This window comes from Rhipicephalus microplus, chromosome 5, assembly GCF_043290135.1.
Source record: "Rhipicephalus microplus isolate Deutch F79 chromosome 5, USDA_Rmic, whole genome shotgun sequence".
In the NCBI taxonomy this organism is placed as follows: domain Eukaryota; kingdom Metazoa; phylum Arthropoda; class Arachnida; order Ixodida; family Ixodidae; genus Rhipicephalus; species Rhipicephalus microplus.
This window is the reverse complement of record NC_134704.1, coordinates 210,694,896-210,713,699: the sequence shown is the minus strand read 5'-3', so window position 1 is coordinate 210,713,699 and position 18,804 is coordinate 210,694,896. Positions and strand designations below refer to the sequence as shown.

Sequence of the window (18,804 nt, the reverse complement as noted above, 5' to 3'; positions counted from 1 at the left end):
AGATGTCAAGAGTTAGCTCCTTTGATATGTCGATTAATTTTGCAACTTTATCTAGGCCGAAAGATTTGCAAATCCTTTTCTCTTTCAGTTTAGCTTTTCTTATTGAAGAGTCGCTGGGTTTCAAAACAGAGTTTATAGCCATTGTAGGTTTGTCCCTAAACAAAATGGAAGGCAAAACAGCAAAGCCACCTTCTTTGTCCGATGGTAAAAAAGCTGAAGACTGGGCTTTAAAGAAAGATACTACATTTCTAGTAGGTACTGCACTGCTAGGCGATTTAAAACGTGTTAAAACGTCCACACCATCAGAAACACGCCTGTTTATCTCGCTCTCCGGGGTGCGTCGAGCAACTTGTCGTACGAGGGTCAGCAGCTCTTGTGGCGTTTTTCGAGGTTCAACTAAAAACTTTGGTCCAAGTCCCAAAACATCATGCACTTTCTCAGGAAGTTCAACATCACCAACGATGTGTACCTGGTTCTTCGGCAACATTGGCTTCTTTGAGGGAACAGCTTGTAGACTAAGGAGTGTGTGCTACCACATAAATTCCGTCATACTGTCAGCCAAGGCAGATAACTCACACCGTTTCTTCTTCGCAGTATAGAGACCTTCTGAACGTTGTAGCTCCAGATAGAGGCTCTCGCAGCAAAGGCGAGCCTGGCGCAATTATTGTAAATGCATATTCTTGCAAATGCAAGCACCATATCATAGCGAAGGAGTGAAGCCAGCACAAAGGAACGCCACATCCGCAGGCAAGACCTTGACAGGGATGCAGTAGACGAAGGACCTAGCTTTGCCCACAGCCAGTGTGATACGACTTATTAAAACACAAGGAAGAACAAAAAACAAGAAAAAGAGCCCGTTGTACTAGAAATGAAGTTACGAAGCATGGAATCTTCGGCAAGTTGGTTGGACATAACTGATTGTAGGAACAGCACAACCTAGAAGTAGTTACTTCGTAACTAGGGAAGCGAAAAAACAAGAGCAGGAAATAGCGCTGCTTTTTTCTGTCTTTGTGTTTTTCGCTTCCATGGTTACGAAGTAACTCTTCTAGGTTGAGCTGTTCCTACAATCAGTTATGTCCGACCAACTTGCCGAGGTTTCCACGCTCCACGCTTGAACTGACATTGCTAAAGAAAGTTATTTATGCGACGAGTGCGATTAACCTATTTATAGTACAATGGACGTCTTCGGTTTCACTTCATATATTCTTCAAGAACATGATTTGATAGGCATTCGCGTATAATGTCACAAAAAGTAGGAAGAAGCGGATCTACATTCCAAAATTTGCTACAACACTGAAATACCTCAAAGGATGAGGCTAAAATGTCCAGTAAATGTCTCATCAACTTTAAGAAAGTTCACAACAGTTATCTCCGACCTTTGAGAATAACGAGCTAGGTTTTATTCGACCTCAGCAGTTTATGGTCGAAAAACCCTTCGATTACTTGACGTTTCCAACCGTGTGATAGGAGCACGCAGCCACATAAGAACCTCTGGCTGAAGCTAACTCTTTTCCATCTGATCTCACTGAAGTTCAAACGCTGGCATATGTAAATACGGCCTCTCCCGAGGAAAGAGCCGTGTTTCTGCAGTGATATCACAGCGTAGAAGGGCACATGAGCCGTTGGATGATTTATTTATTATTGATACTGCAACCCCTTCAAGAGCTTTAGAAGGGTGAGATAGATTCAATGCGCGAACAAAAATACGTAATGAGATTTGCGTACAGGCAGAATACAATAATACCAATAATGGTAATATTATTATTAGTATTATCAATATTAAGAAAAAATAAATGAAAGAAAACAGACATATTCAATAAAGATAACTGATTCATGTTCAGTGACCCTAGAAAATATTTACCATAGATGCAAATGAAACAAAGCAACTGGCAACGAAATGCAAACAGTCAGTAAATAAAAAAAATAACCGATCATGTTTTGGTCATCAAGAAAGGCCTGAGAGTGCTTAGAAAGAAGTTGCTTCAACGACGTTGCTGCTACGGTTATTCAAATCTGTGACTGTTCTCGGAAAAAAAAGAATACTTGAAGCAGTCGTTATGAGAACAGAAAGAAGTTATTGTTAGTGTGTATCTTTGGCGCATTGAATAACCGGAGAAGAACGAAATCCTTTCACTAGCGTTGACGTTATAGTGACGCTTTATTAAATGATATAAGAAAATTTTAAGCGTGATGAGCGATTTCTTTCAGCTAAGGACTCTAGGTTAGCTCGAGCTCTCAGGTCACGTACTGAGCTGCGTCTGAAATCGTTGTAAATTAACTGTATAGCTCTTTTTTTTACGTTTCCTAGCTTCGGAATATTACCTTTTGCATAGGGGTCCTCTATATTAGCAGTATTGCCCAATATAGATAGGACAATGAAATGGTATGCTGATTTCCTTACAGCAGGGGTAGCCAAAGTTAACGTTCGCCTTAAAAAGAATAATTTTCTATAAGCATTAGCTGTAACATAATGAATATGTTTGTTCCACCTAAGGTCATTTGATATTCATAGCCCAAATTAATTCTATTCGGGCACTTCAGACAAACTCGCACTGTTTAAATTATATGCAAAAATAAGAGGGCGTTTTCTTCCATGTTATTCGCATGAAAACAGTCTTGTTGAAGTTTATACACATCTGCCATGAAGCAACACGCTGGAAATTATTGTTTAAGAGTGCCTGGTTAGATTGATCGTTAACCTCTGTATAAAGGACACAGTCGTTCACGTACATTCTTACTTTCACAGAGATTTCTTTGAATATGTAATTTATATATCTATAGAAAAAAAAGTGGCCCTATGACCGACCCCTGCAGGACACCTTATTACACTGGCAGGTGGGTAGAACGATGTCTTTTAAATGCAACAAACCAATGGCGATTGTTTAGGTACGCTAAAGTCTAATTAACCAGACGTGAGTTTCTATGCAGACAACGTAATTTAAATAATAATTTATTGTGTGATACTTTGTCGAAAGCTTTTGAAAAGGCCTTCAAAATGGCATCGATTTGTTAACATAATTTACTCACACAGAAAAATCATAAATGATAGCTACTAGTTGTGTAGAAGTTGAGTACCCTTTCCGAAATTCACGCTGGCATTCTGTCAAGATTTTTTTGTATCTAAAACTTCCACGATGTGTTTATGTATAACGTGCTTCATTATTTTACAGCTGCAAGACGGTATAGATATAAGTCGGTAATTTTCTATACACTGTTTGGCACCGATTTTATGAAGTGGTATCCCTCTGGCTGTTCTCCAGTCCTTTGGGAGTTGGCGGTCTTCTAATGAACGGAAAAACACAATGTGCACGTGTTTTGCAATCCGTTGAGCATATCTTTTAAGGAAAGCGTTGGGTATAATGTAAGGGTGGGAACTTTTCTTTTCATCCAAATTTAAAAGCATGTATAAGATTCCCTACTCACTTATTAACACATCAGAAATGGCGGGTGAAGAGTTGCCCAAAACAGGTAACACACAATCATCACCGGTAAAAACGGAGTGGAAATGCTTAATAAACGAATTATCAATTGTTTCTTAATCTCGCAAATGAATCCCATTACTTCAAATACATCACTTCCCGCCAAAATGTTTCTGGAGATGCCTTGTTTAATCTAGGCAGTAATTCTTCATGGTAACGCTGCTTATCAGCAGATAGTCGGATGCGAAGCTTAGATGAAAAGGAGTTAATTTTCTGTCTTTCACTTGGTGAAACACGCTCTATGTTCTTCACCTTGTCTTTTGAATGAACAGATTTTAGTTCCGAAGAGGTACAGAAAAATGAAGCGAAGCTAAAGGCCATTCGGCTTGACGTGGCTTCGCTACGCGAAAAAAGTTTTGCACGCAGTGCTACATTGAATAATAATGATCACAATACAAGGAGCAGCATAATAACAGAACACAGAAATAGCATCAGAGCAATAATAGGTGACATATAAATACAAAAAAACAGGCTGCATAGTCACACAGAATCAGACATCGAGGCTCTTTTTATTACATATCCAAAGAAACACATACTTACATATTGATATATTCATATAATACACTCTTATATTCATACTTTCATCTGCCCTTATGTACGTACATACTACTCTCTAACATATACAACCATTTTGTACCTAAAGGTGAGAGTATATGTGGAACCTAGTCAGAAGTTTATTGGAAAAATGATAATTACTATACTCAGCCATAGAGGAGAAGTTTTATGTGATATTTGAATTGGGTAATGAGAGGTTAAAATTGAATTGATCACCTAAATGATTTATAAGCTGTGGGGCGCGGTATGCAATTAGGTTTCTACCATATTCAGTCTTCGGAGCAGAAACGCGAATTTGTTGCCTACGGAGCGAGTACTTGAGTGCCTCTTTTAACCTCTTTAGCTGCCTTTTCAATCTCAGTGTCTCCCGAGTAAGCTAGGGATTCATTTTTTTTTCTTAACAATAGTGGGTACAAACGTTTGTAAGCAGTCATTATTGATATACTTAAAGTGATCCTACAAATTCTGAACACCTACAATGCCTTCTGAAAAAAAAATCTGGGTAAAATGAAAGCGTGGCTATAATGGAAACGTCATCAGCTCTGGAAATGTTCTAGAAACTCACAAAGTTTCAAGTGTCTTTCCTGTTCATATTATTTATTGTTAATAACACAGCCTTGCGATCGGATATACCGGGAAATACATCGCACACTGATTGACTACTTAAATTCCAACTTACAAAGAAAAGATCATGAATTCATTCGGAATCACCCTGTATTCTGGTATATCTATCATGTAATTGTGTGAAGTTAAAAGAGGAGGCAATGTCAAGCATGGCTTCTCCTAAACTGTCGTTATCATTAATGAGTGACATCTTTGCCGAATCAACGTTTGGCAAGTTAAAACTTCCGAAATAATAATATGGTAACTTGGATTGATATGCTCGCTCATGTTGAGCTTCGAAGAATCACAAACATCAACACATGAGCTAGGTGGTCGGTACAAAGCAACTATAATATATCTAACATTTTCATGGTACACCTTACAAAAAATGCATTCGACCTCCACTAAATCAGACATTTTTACCAGCTTGATGTTTTCCTTGAATAGGATGGCAACAACGCCGCCCCTGCCTCCCCTGTCCTTTCTAAACACGCCGCACCTGAGTGGAAGGAACTCGCTATCATATATTTATTCAGTTAACAATATTTCTGCCACGATAACAATATACGTGTTATACGTTAAAAAAATTCCTTCCAACTCAGTACACTCGTTTAAAACGCTCCTCCAATTCACGTTAGGTATTCCTAAATGGCTAGGCTTGAGTTTAGACTGAAATTTATGAGGACCTGATTTCTGCAACTTATAACAGGACTCTTTTCCGACATCCCAGCTGAAAAAAGTTCCATCAATGTTCAACTTATCGCAAACTAGTTTTACTTTAATGTTTTTCTGCCTTTCCTTCTTAGAACGTGCCCATAAAAGCCTCCGAGTGTTCCATACACGCCTAGAAAAATCTTCAGATAGTGACAATTCGCAACCTTTTAGATTATGAGATGCTTTAAGCAGGGCACTTTTTCTCGGTTGTCAAGAAATTTAAGAATCACCGGATGGATTTTGTTTTCGCTTTTTCTTCCAAGCCTGTGGCACCTTTCAATGCCGGTTACATTTATTTCTTGTTTTTTTTAAATACTTCATCTTTTACTTCCCGTTTCTAAGTCTTGTGCTGTCTCCGCTGTCGCTTCATGCACGCCATAAGTTATTAGATTATTTCTCTTGCTTCTTTTTCTAAATCATCAACACGTTAACTAGCCTTAGTGTATGATACTCAGTGTGCTACTGATGATTCGATGCCATCAACCTTCGAGCTCAGCAAACTCAAACAGCTAAATCATCGTTTAGTATTATCAGTTATTTCTGCTTACTTTAATAGGTTTTTTGCATTTCATTTTGCGTTACTTGTATTTCCTGTAGAGTTGTAAAGATTTTACTTCGCCCGTTTAGCAGCTTTTGTAAGAGGCCTCCGCAAACCGAAATATCTGATTAGTCGACCAACTATGCTCGACGAAAAATAATTGACACACAGTGAGCAGGGGAGCAGCAGCAAAAACTGGTTATCTGACTGATAACCACGAGTTGACGTGTATCTACTACATGAGGCGAAAAGGATTGCTCAGCAGGTTGCCAGGCTTGCTGCTGCCTTGCACACTGCTGAAGTACAGCTTGTCGGGTGCTTTTATAGCCATCTGATGAGGCACGTGACTTGATGTCACTGTTGATGAGGTAATATGCCGGTCCGTGGCACGTGGATCTATGATGCCGCATTCACCAAGTGTCGACGAATGCCCGCCAGCGTCGTGGACCAACCCCCCCCCCCTTTCTCAACATCGTCGAAGCAGCGCTGGTGCCACTCGAAGCCTGATTTCCGAAAACGACCATCGCAACCTGTAGCATGAGGCAAAAAGCATTGCTCAGCAGGTTGCCAGGCTCGCTGCTGCCTTGCCCTGATGAAGTATTGTGCACATTATCACTCACGATCGCGCCCTTATAATCAAAGTTCGCAGTTGCGGATCGAGCCACGCAGGTTCCTACATGAGTATCTCTTCATACTCCTTCGCCCAGCAAATTACTGCCATGGCTTATCTTTTCGTTGACGAGCAATCGACACCAGGAATCGCATGCAGAGTGATGCAATTGTAATCGTGCTCCGTGCGATGGCCGCTTGTTTCATCGATTCTTCAGCAGTGTTTTCGCTAGTGCTCGCGAGACTTTACTCGCTAGAATGGCGTAAAGTGTGCGTAACTTTGCTATCTCTTTCGGCTTTACGAGGAACTTGACAGTGACGATTAAGGCCTGTTCATAGAATATTTTCTTGCAATCAAAGTATATAAAAAACATTGAAGCGTACTGGCCTTATATATGGTAGGCTGCGTCACCTTCGCTGTAAAGAATTCGTCCGTGGGATAATGAAATAATTCGGCGCCTCTTCTTTTGGTTTTGTTCTCTATTACACTCTATTACGCTCTCTTCACTGAAATTTCGATAGGATGTATCGTTTCGACATTTATGTCTCCGTAAAACACGGGTGCAATATGTTAGCGGGAACGTTCAGCTTATCAGGATTGTATGCTTGTGGGGTATACACTACACCACTTACGCCATCGGAAACTCATATGCAGTACAATCACCAGTTCATCGCGCGCGATAGACATGCGAGACGTGAGACAAAACGTGGTGGTGAATGCATGGCAAAGCCTACTAGAAAGCACACTAAATCTTGTATTTCCCGTATATGCACCTTTTGAGAGTATGTGGCCTAGTCATGAGACGTGAATCGTCATTCTGGCGTCAGGAAGAGCGTCAAAACAACAAAGAACGCCTACAGAGAATAACACACTCGAGTGTAAGTTTTCAGAAGCTGTTTGAGGGCCCTTTTGAGACTAGGGCATGCAAACACGCAAACAATAGCGTAGTTAAGACACCGGAAACACCACTCTGAAAATCTTAATGCTGCAGAAGAGAAGGTCAAGTCATCTAATTTATGTTTTTTTTTTATTTTCTAAATCTCGAAAAAAAAAGAACATGCCACCAAATACAGACCTATTTCACTTACTAGTATCCCATCAAAACTGCTCAAACACATAATAGCTTCAAATTTATTGGCACATCTCGAAGCGGTAATTTTTTTCTACCCGCGACAGCAGGTTTAAGGAAGAACCGTTCCTGTAAAACTCAACTTGCTGAATCGACGCACAATTTATTTCACTATATGGACAAGCTGCTTCGGATAGATGCAATATTTTTGAATTTTTCTGAAGCATTCGACCGAGTACTTCATACACATTTACTCATTAGGCTCGCTTCATTATGTATTGGTCAAAACTTAGTTCGTTGGCTAGAAAACTTTCTGAAAAGTCGCGTTCAATTCACTACAGCCTTTAACAGTGACGCTCAATTGACCAGCGTAACGTCAGGTGTTCCTCAAGGGGCAGGTTTATCACCATTGCGGCTTCTAATATATATCAATGACCATCCCGCTAACATAAAATTCAAACAACGCCTTTTCGCTGATGACTGCGTTCTTTATACCGATATTTACAGCTCAAATGACAGCGTTGCTCTGCAACATGATATAGACATTACTTCAAGAGTGGTCTATGCCTTTAAACTTACTGAAATGTAAACTAATCTCGTTCTTGCGAAAGCACACTACGATAAACCATACATATCACATACATTCGTTTCCCATCAGCTCAGCCGAATAAGAAGCACTTAGGATTGGACCTAACACCATAATTTTTGTGGGTATTACATATCCAAACAATCTCTTCTAGGGCTTCACATACTCTGGTTACTCGCATTCTAAAATCTGCATCTGCTGACGTCAATAAACTGGCATAACTAACATATTTACGACCGAAGCTCGAGTACGCGTCATGCATTCGCCACCCGTCGCAATCATATCTTACAGATGAGATCCAAAAAACAAAGCAGTGTAAAACCACGCAGCGCATTTTATATCATCCAAATACTCACTATACAGTAGTATAACTGCCTTGAAACACACCCTGTTACGTTTCGGCCCAGTCAGTGACCTTTTATCTCCTTCACTATAACTTTCCTTCCTCTCTCCCCTTCCCCAGTGCAGCGTAGCCTATACCGGGGCTCAGCCCTCATTAACCTACCTGCCTTTCTTCTTGTGTTCTCTCTCTCTCTCTTTCTCTCTATCATTCCAGCCCTTGAATCACGTCGCATAAGTGCTCGTATTTGCCTGTTCCATGGTTACTTTTATGAGTCACCCACTAGACACGCTTCTTATTCCACCTGTACGAACATCATCGAGATTGCCTCACACATGTATGTATCAGTGCACACATAAGTGGTCGCTCAGTGACGGTGAATCACTCCTTTCTTCCACACGCAATCACCATAAGTAACATGCTACCTCACGCCATTGCTTCCTTTTCTGATCGAGAAAAATTTGGCTAAAAACTAATCTGCCATTTTGTCCAAAAATAGGTGCCTACTATAGCATGATGACCTCTCTTGTGTACGCAATACTACATTTGTTTTTCTTCTCTTTGTTTTTGTTACTACTTAGAGTTATTTGATTTCTGCGAAACCTGTGTATCTTCCATTTTTTCTCTAATATGCACCTACCCAAGGTTGTTCAAAGTTTTTCTGTGCACGTAACCGATGGTTAATTTTTTGTTCTCTTTATTTTGGTTTGATTTGAATAGCTTCAAATTATTGTTTTATACTGTTTAGAAACCTGTATATGCCCCACTCCCTCTTTATGTATTGCCTTCTGGCTCTTAAGGTGTAATAAATGAAATGAAATGCCCAGATTACTCGCTCGGGTAAAAATAAGACAAATGGTGGCACGCTGCAATTATTCCACGGTGGCGGCGGCATGGTCTGTCTCGGAGTTTTCTGCAGATGACTGTGTTTTATATTCGCATCACACATCATACTGACCATGACATTGTCCCGATTTGGTTCTAATTGAGACCTCGTGTTCCCATTCAATAATAAAATTAACATCTCTAGATGCAAACTAACGCAGATATTCCGTAAGTGCTCAAACAGCTATTACACGTAATTACTAAGCGCGATAGCTTTACCCCCGTCAAATAATATTGTTATCTTAATCTCACAATAAATAAAGAAGTTGACAAGGTCGCCACAACTCAAAATGAGCTGTCGAAATTACTTGGTTACGTTAGACAATCCCTTCCGTTGCGTCCCTCAGCAATGCGAAGGCTGGCGTGTGAAACAGTTACACAGAGTAAGCTTGATTCTACCTCAGCTACTTGGAGCCCTCACAAAGCATACCTCATTAACACTTTAGAATTCATACAGAACCGCACGGCCAGATTCATATCTTCCAGATACTGCCGGCTGAAAGCATCAGTGATATAAAGTCATCCATGGCACTCGAGTCATTGCCGTTCCGTCATAAGAGTACAAGGCTCTGCTTGTTCCATGGGCTTTATTGCAATTTTCCACAATTTAGTGCTAAACTTCTGAGCCACCCATGCAGTACATCTCACCGGACCGAATGTGCTGATTTCTAAGTGACTAATCAACCTACTTTATTCGGGCCTCACATATCATCAACTCCCCCTCTACGTGGCATCTACCCATTTTTTAAACTCTTGCAGTATCCAACGGTTGCGTGGCTCAACAACATCTTTCAATAATTCTTTTCTGCTGATCGCCATTGCAGAGTGTAATATATTGCACAGTGTCAGCGAGCATAACCTCAATGTGATTAAACAGTTGCTCACTGATTGCATCCCGTTGTAATAGTAACTGTGCATTTACACTGTTCTTTTTTTCCATTTGAGCAAGTATTTCATTTATCCAAGAATTAATTGTGTTTTAAATTTGTCTGAAAAGTTACAAAGTTACATGTGTTACATGTGTAACTTTCACTGCTACTGCGCCACCCCTCCCACCGCCGTCTTACGTAATGCCTGAACAAAGGCCTTTAAGAACGAATAAATGATGATAAGGTATATTCACAAGCCCTCGCACACTTACTACTTCTTTGTCTTCGTTTTTCGCGCTGTTCACCTTCAAAAACGAATTTCAAGACAGCCGTGCACGTGAACGATGTACCGGTGGTGTTTTCGGCACACGAGAAAATCGAAATATTGTACCAATGTATTTGCGGTAGTAAAAGGCGCAGCTGCGAGAAGAAGCATGAGAGGACCTTTGTAAGTAAAATATTTTACGGGGGTCGTGTACTCGATACCCTTATCCTGCGGCAAGGTGAACATCGTCCAAACCGGAAGATGTATTATTGACCGGTTAAGAGAACACGCCTAAAAATTAACAAATCAAGATGACAAATATGCGCACCTCGTTGCGCGTGTAATTCTATGTGGTTGTGAGGCAAGATTATCTGAGACAAAGATTCTAAGCAGAAGCGCTAGAAAAAGAGCACGTCAAGCATTGGAGACCCTTTTCATTGAGAAATATAAGGATCACTGCGCAAGGACTCCTTCACTGTGTTCCCGGGTAAATCCCAGTTTATCGGTTCTAGGCTGTGAGAGAATAAACTCTAGGTTTGATGGTGGATGCGGTTGGTCTTCTATGATTTCATTGTGCGCACGTACCTCATGTGTATATTCGAGCCTTTTGGCTATAAATAAATAGGTTGGAAGCGAGCGCTGTGTGTGTGTGTGTGTGTGTGTGTGTGTTCAGATTAGTTTTTTGTAAATATCAACGCTGGTCGTCAGCTTGCTTTGCCGAGATGAATCACTGATGAAGATGTTCGCCGACTTTGGCGCTTTCTTCAATGCGCAATGTACGAATAACTGGTGAGCCACATAAACATTCATTAAACAGGTAGGTGCCCCAACCATAACAAATTGCTTCCACTACTTACTTTTTCCACAGCGCGGGAGCCTGGCCAAAGATAGAGCCAGCGCGTAGTGCGGTTCGCATAACCGCGAGTGGGGTCGAACGGGTTACTGAGTCATCGAAGCCGTCGTATTCCATGCTAAAGTCCCTTTTTCCAAGCACTCCGTGTAGACAGCCCCTTGGGCTGTCTCCCTTGGTAGACAGTCTTTGGCAATATGTAGGGAGCATATGATCGTAGACTTTTTAGTCACTCTGATGTCTCATTTTCTCTCCGGGCAACGGTTTCGCTTGCGCTTCAGACATTTATGTTAGTCGTGTTTCTATTGTGGTGTTGATTCGAGAGCTGGGGAGCCGAATTTTTCGGCCTTTCTTCCAGAATAAGGGTTCCTTGGTTGCTGCTCCTGTTGAGTGTCTTGAACTACGTTTGATTTTCATTTGTGTATACGCGCACGCTGCTACTTGTAATTGTGCCGCTAAATCTGGCCTTATTTGCCAAATGAACAAATTTTGGGCGGGAGAGGCGGGCCCCCCTAGTTCTTTCTTGCCTACGTGTGGGCGTACCATTTGTATTCTCTCACATCACAACATGTGTCTGTTTCTTCAAGCCGAATAGTCCAATTGCGGCCCAGGTGCGGCTGAAGCAGTTCGCTGTAGTCGCGCGCAGTGTGGCATTGAGCTCATTCGCAGTGATGTAAATTTAGTTCACATGATTGTATTTGGAGAAGATTTCTTGCACTTCGCTTACGTAAGGTTGGTAGGCTCGCAAGTTGTGAAGCTTGAGTAAGTTTGAAAGGCTCAGCTTAAGTAAAAGTAGGTAATGGAGCGCACAAAACTCGTTTTGCGGGAATGATTCCAGATTCACAGAGCTTTATATCAGGCCATAGCTCGAGTGTTTACTTTGGTACAGCTTTTCAAGTTCATACTGTACTATTTTAAGTTTCAATAATCATGAGTACTTGTCATTCGGTCAATATGATCATTTCTATTTATACGTCTTGGACAATTAGAATGTCCTTTCTTCGCACCTCAAGGTCATTGCAGTTTTAAACAAGCAAAAAAATCATTCTCTTGTTTTAGTAACATTGAGACGGTGAAATGGCTACATGATTAAGATTTTGTTTATCGCATGACTTGTTTTACAGGCCAAGCCAAGTTAAGTGGCCTCTTCTGGTGGCCACTTGTAATAAGAAGAGTGGAAACTACCAGAAAGCACTTGCCACCTACAGGAGCCTGCATCGGAGATTTCCAGAGAACGTCGAATGTACGTAACGCAAAGAAAAAAAAGCGTGCCCGTCTTTTTGTAAGAACGCCCTTAGAACTTCATTAAGGAACCGCTACTTATTCTGGTAGCAGGGCCTTTTATGGATAGCCTCGTTGGATACCTTATGCAGAAACACACACGAGAACACCATGCGCATAGGTCATCGACCGTGCCAAAAGGCTTCCTTGATTGTAATCTAGCACAAGCAACGACCGATTTCCAAAGCTCTTTATGGCAATAGCAGTTGTAATTTGGCACTCTCGACGGATTTTCATCGGCTTCGCTCTTTCTATAGCAATTATGATTCATATAATGTCTAAATTTACAGCATCAGCTCCGTACCATACGTTGTACTTTTGAGCAAGAGCCCGAAAGTTATTGCAACGAGTGCGGCCCATGCAGAAAAGCAACTAGTTGGCCATCGCCGTTACATGGAGGCAAAAATATTAGCCTGTGTGCCACGCGTGTTGTCGATTGCTCAACAAGTAAAGAGGAAACCCGTCTTTTCTGAGTAGCATTAAGGGACGCGCCAGGACAAGGACAGCTGCTGCGTCAAAAGATGGGCGCACACGCTATTTCGACAGGCATCGCGAGACAGCTATCGAGCTCACTGTCCTATTCGCTTACTTCGAGCTCAGAAGAATGACACCACGAAAATTACTTCTGTCCACAGAGGGGTCATGCTGCCTTCATTTTGTAGAGATGCGGGATGTCGGGTTCAGAAGAGTTCGCTGCTAGCCGTACTTCGTGTAACAACAACACTAGGCTAAGCGCGTGTGTGGACCTCCAGAGAGAATGGTCTTCTGAAACACTTTCGCGGACTAGTCTTAACCATGCGAACTTTGCTTAAAAAGACACTAACGGCCTTTAATTCATGTAAGAATGAAAGCAAAATGTACGACAACATGTAAAATGGGAATTATACTAATAACAGTGCCCTACTTACGGAGAAATTATGCTAAGCATATGACATGACTTGCGCCACGGGTGATGCTTCCTGGAAATGATCCCAATGACGTAAATGCGTCGGACAACAACTGATCACTAGTGATCCACTAGCTGCAGTACAAAAAAGAAACTTCAGTGAATCAAGAGGCGTAATAAAATCCTCTTTGTCCATTTCTGTTTGAAAAATGCAAAGAAAAAAACCACCAGGCCTGCGTTGTTGTCAGTATTTCGTTACTGACCGGATATTAACTTGCATCGACTTTCCCAGGGGTAATTAAGATGAAAAAAATGAGATGTTGCCAAGCGAATTTTTTCAAACTGATCTGATATAGCAAAATTTTCAAAGCATGCCATGACGATAAAGGACAGCGTAGGCAATATATGAATTACGCGACAATTATGTGAGGCCACTGAGAGTACATCTGCATATTCATTTAGGGTTAAACCTTAGAGGGGCGAAGCTCCTTAGGGTCAAGCCATGTACGCTGTCCATCGGCATGACACGCTAGTACTGAAAGCACCCGGTAGAGGGTGGGGTTGTGCCAGTGCTCGCTCTTGGCGTGCTGCGATTTGAAAGGAGACTGCCAGGGGCGTGGATCTCTTTTTCGACAGTGGTGGTCATGAAGTGCACTTCCTTATGAATGAAAACACACGTGTTCTCACGTCTTTGCATTATCGAATGGGCAATGTACAGGGGAATTCACGATTACTGGTCGCCCGGATGTTCGCTCACACGTCATCATTCACTTCGTGTATATGCAGTGACTCTATGCTCTGGTATCCACAATAAGCGAAAGAGTCGTACATGTATGCGCCACAAATTCCAAGCTCTTCATCTTTCACAGCGCAAGCTGAAAAACTGATTGTTCAGAACCCTTTTTTAACAATCTGGGTAGCTGCTTGCGATGAGTGAAGAAGAGGCACGAGGCGGCGATGCACGAGGAGAAAAAAACGTGGCCCTGCATTTGCGTGTTTCACTGCGAATGTCGTCGGAAGACAATAGTTTTGCGTTTGGAGAAAGTGAACAAAATGTTCATTTGATGTTCTGCGCGAGAAAATTGGTGCATTGTATTTTGGGGGCACTGCGTTGGAGTGCCTCGATCTGTACAGCCAAGGAGAATGAGCGCATTGGGCCACGTGAGACACGAGCGCTATCTGGCAGTTATCTTCGAAAACAAAGGAATGTGCGCGCGCCTGTTTCGGAGGCCATAAGGTGTAGAACGCAAAGTGACGGGCAAGTGCCACCACCGTGTGGTCTTAGCAAAGCGTTGAAACACTTGTCTTTTTGTGCATAGCGTTGCATTGTCTGTGCAGAATGATAAATGCTACGATCCTCAGAATTACTTATGCATTGATGCAATGTTATTGTGCCTCGTATATACGCAACAATTGCTTTTTAATTGATAATTGCACAAGTACAAACGCTGAAACTTTGGCAATAATGGTGGGCGTCCACCGCGGTGGTCTAGTGGCTAAGGTACTCGGCTGCTGATCCGCAAGGTGCGCGATCGAATCCCTACTGCGGCGGTTACATTTCCGATGGCGGCAGAAAAGCTGTAGGCCCATGTGCTCAGATTTGGGTGCAGGTAAAGAACCCTAGGAGGTCAAAATTTACGGAGCCCTCCACAACTGCGTCTCTCATAATTATATGGTTGTTTTGGAACGTTAAACCCCACATATTATCATCAATTATTTGTGGAGGCTTCGAATGGTGTTAGATTTTGGCCGTCTGGCGCATCGTTTTGGTTGCCGAACAGACAAATATAGAGACAGACAGACCGTAATTTTAGCCACAAAGTACCCGAAGAAATCGACAAGTACTGCTGACTGGGCGAGTCGGTGCATGATAAAATGATATGGCTTTAGCGCAGCTCAGTCTGAGCGTGAAGGAATGATACTATACAGTCTATATAGATACAGTCTAGATATACTATACAGTATAGATATACTATACAGTCAGATACTATACAGTATAGAACTCAATTTGTCGTCTGTTTTGTCCCCTTTTTGACTGTATATCATCTGTCCTTCATGCTCAAAATGAACTGCGCTAAAGGCATATCATTCTACCCAAATAAAGGCTATCGTCTTTGAAAGTCACCCGAGGGCACGCGCACCAGCCACGTAGACGTTAGAGATGTGTCGAAGATAAGTTCGTGGCACGCAACCCAAGCCGAGAGGAAAAGTTCCAGAGGATAAGCAGGCACTGTGCGTTGGGGCTTCGAACTGCGAAGATCAAGAAGGTCAGCGTCACTGTCACGACGGAAGCAGTAGAGCTGCCCGGTTCTAAGGATGTCGGCGAAGAGCCTTAGGGAGTGGCCGTCGATCTTGGAAGAATCTTGTAAGGCTGCAAGCGCTCGCCACAACTTGTCACAGTAGTACCTGGGTGGACCAAGAGCTACTGTAATTCTGACCAGCTCAGATAGCCCCTCCCAAGCGCCCACGTTGGAAAGTTGGGCGAGTTGGTTTCAGGACATTCTTGGAAACAATTTGGCTTAATAGACGAAATAGACACAATAGACAAAACATTTGACACAATAGACGACAAAAAATCGAAGACGGGAAGGAAATCAGGCGTGGCCTGAAACTTCAGTTTGTGCAAAAAATAAACAAAATATATATCCCAATGTAGCTCAAAGAACATTTGTGTAAAAAGACAAAAAAAGAAACAAATTGATAACAAACCATGACACATTTTTCACATCAGTCTAGAACGTAAAGCAGAATGTTAAAATTAAATATGGCCTAAAAATATTTACTCCTTGTAAGCTTTAGCAATCGATGAGCTGCCTACACATTTATCAGTACACCATTTCATGCGAAAGGCATCTACTATTTAGGGAATTAGCTTGTCTTTGTGATAAAACAAAATGTTTCACACTAAGCAGCATAACATTGGCAGCTGCTGCATTGCTCAGCTAGGCATAATCATCAGGCAGTAAAATTTCTTCTCAATTTTAGCTCAGGCATTTCTAAAATTGTAAAAAAGGTGAATACACAGTGGCTTCTTTAAAAAGTGTTTTGTGGAAATCACGCATTGATACCATGAATTTAGCATTTGTACGTCAAATCAACCATGTATATATGGCTACATCCCTCTAAAATGTTGTAAGAGGTCGGTAGAAATCAGTAATAGAATTTGAAAGGCTGAATATGAGCACACATCTGGAAGAACAAGGCACACAACGAAAACGGTTCGCTGTTTTGCCTTACATTCATCGCTTTCACACAAGCTGAAGCATATAGCCAATCGAATGTTTAAGTGCATTTTATAAAGTTTATCGCATCTCTCCAACAGTGAACAATGAAATTCGACAAAATAAAGAAAACAATGTGTTTGCCTTTCAAAAGAAAGTGGAAAGTTTGTGATTTGCAGATTATGGGTAGTTTATATATTGCCCCTGGCCTGTGGTCGTGCGTATACAAATCAGCCTGGCCGGTCCACTACTTGCATTTCACAAACATATGAACACTTAGGAAAATAGTAACCACTTCAACCTAGCAGGACATTGCAGCAGCGGCCAATGTTATCCTGTTTGATGTGACACAAACATTTGGTTCTATCAGCAAGGTAGGCTAAATCGGGAAATCGTAGCATAACTATGTGTTCTGATAAATGCGCAGGCAGCTCACCGTGTTTTATAGCTGATAAGCAGTTCACCTTTTTGGGCCATACTTGATTTTCACATTCTGCTGCACGTTGCAGACGTGTGTAAGCAGTACAGTCAGGGTGTGTTATAATTTCTTTATTGTTTTTTATTGTTTGTTTCTTTCTTAAGATTTTGCGCTCTTCAGCTAGGTTGTGATGTATATTTTGCATACTTGCTTCAATAAAGAGTTGCGAGTCCGCGCACGTTCGTCTCCTCGCCTTTCGTTTTTTCGTTATTGTGTGCGCGCCGGAAGGTTTCCAAGAATGTGCACAGGGCAGGTTGATGAAGTAGCAGTGAACGCATGACCGACCATTCCTGAACGGTACATCAGCGTGCGATGACCTCCAGAAACCGAAAGAACTTGTCTTTTTTGTCGGGACTTGCGTTGACGGACCTTCACCAAAGCCAGGCGAGATGAGAAGGCATTAGAACAGGAGCCATTTTTCTGCTGTTGTGAACGGGTTGTCACTTCGCGTTTGGCCACTCATTATCGATAGGTTGCGTGTTAGAGCCTGTTGTCATCATCAGCCTGACTACGTCCACTGCAGGACAAAGGCCTCTCCCATGTTCCGCCAGTTAACCCGGTCCTGTGCTTGCTGCTGCCAACTTATACCCGCAAACTTCTTAATCTGATCTGCCCACCTAATCTTCTGTCTCCCTCTAACCCGCTTCCCTTCTCTGGGAATCCAGTCAGTTACCCTTAATGACCAGCGGTTATCCTGTCTACGTGCTACATGCCCTGCCCATGTCCATTTTTTCTTCTTGATTTCAGCTATGATATCCTTAACCCCCGTTTGTTCCCTAATCCATTCTGCTCTCTACTTGTCTCTTAAGGTTACACCTACCATTTTTCTTTCCATTGCTCGCTGCGTCGCCCTCAATTTAAGCTGAACCCTCTTTGTAAGTCTCCAGGTTTCTGCTCCGTAGCTAAGTACAGGCAAGATACAGCTGTTATATACCTTCCTCTTGAGGGATGGTGGCAATCTACCTGTCATAATATGAGAGTGCTTGCCGAATGTGCTCCACCCCATTCTTATTCTTCTAGTTACTTTTATCTCGTGGTTCGGCTCTGCGGTTATTACCTGCCCTAAGCAGACATAGTCTTTTGCAACTTCAAGTGCACTATTACCTATCTCGAAGCGCTGCTCCTTGCCGAGGTTGTTGTACATTACTTTCGTTTTCTGCAGATTAATTTTAAGACCTACCTTTCTGCTCTCCTTGTCTAACTCCGTGATCATGAGTTGCAATTCGTCCCCTGAGTTACTCAGCAATGCAATGTGATCGGTGAAGCGCAGGTTACTAAGGTATTCTCCATTGACTCTTATCCCTAACTGTTCCCATTCTAGGCTTCTGAAAACTTCCTGTAAGCACGCGGTAAATAGCATGGGGAAATCGTGTCCCCCTGCCTTACACCCTTCTTGATTGGTATTCTGTTGCTTTCTTTATGAAGCACTATGGTAGCAGTTGATCCCCTGTAGATTTCTTTCAGAATGTTTATATATACTTCATCTACGCCCTGATTCCACAGTGTTGCATGACGGCTGATATTTCTACTGAATCAAACGCCTTCTCGTAATCTATGAAGGCTATGTATAGTGGT

The 18,804-nt window shown here is 42.0% G+C and overlaps 1 protein-coding gene across 1 annotated transcript in view; it reads left to right on the top strand.

The window, feature by feature from the left end:
* The window catches only part of nompB (intraflagellar transport protein 88-like protein nompB), a 1,761,410-nt gene that overhangs the window by 1,324,144 nt on the left and 418,462 nt on the right, over positions 1–18,804 (top strand). Inside the window, exon 20 of the mRNA XM_075896456.1 lies at positions 12,488–12,606. Within this exon, the coding sequence (XP_075752571.1) occupies positions 12,488–12,606 (119 nt within the window). The remainder of the gene's footprint in view (positions 1–12,487; positions 12,607–18,804) is intronic.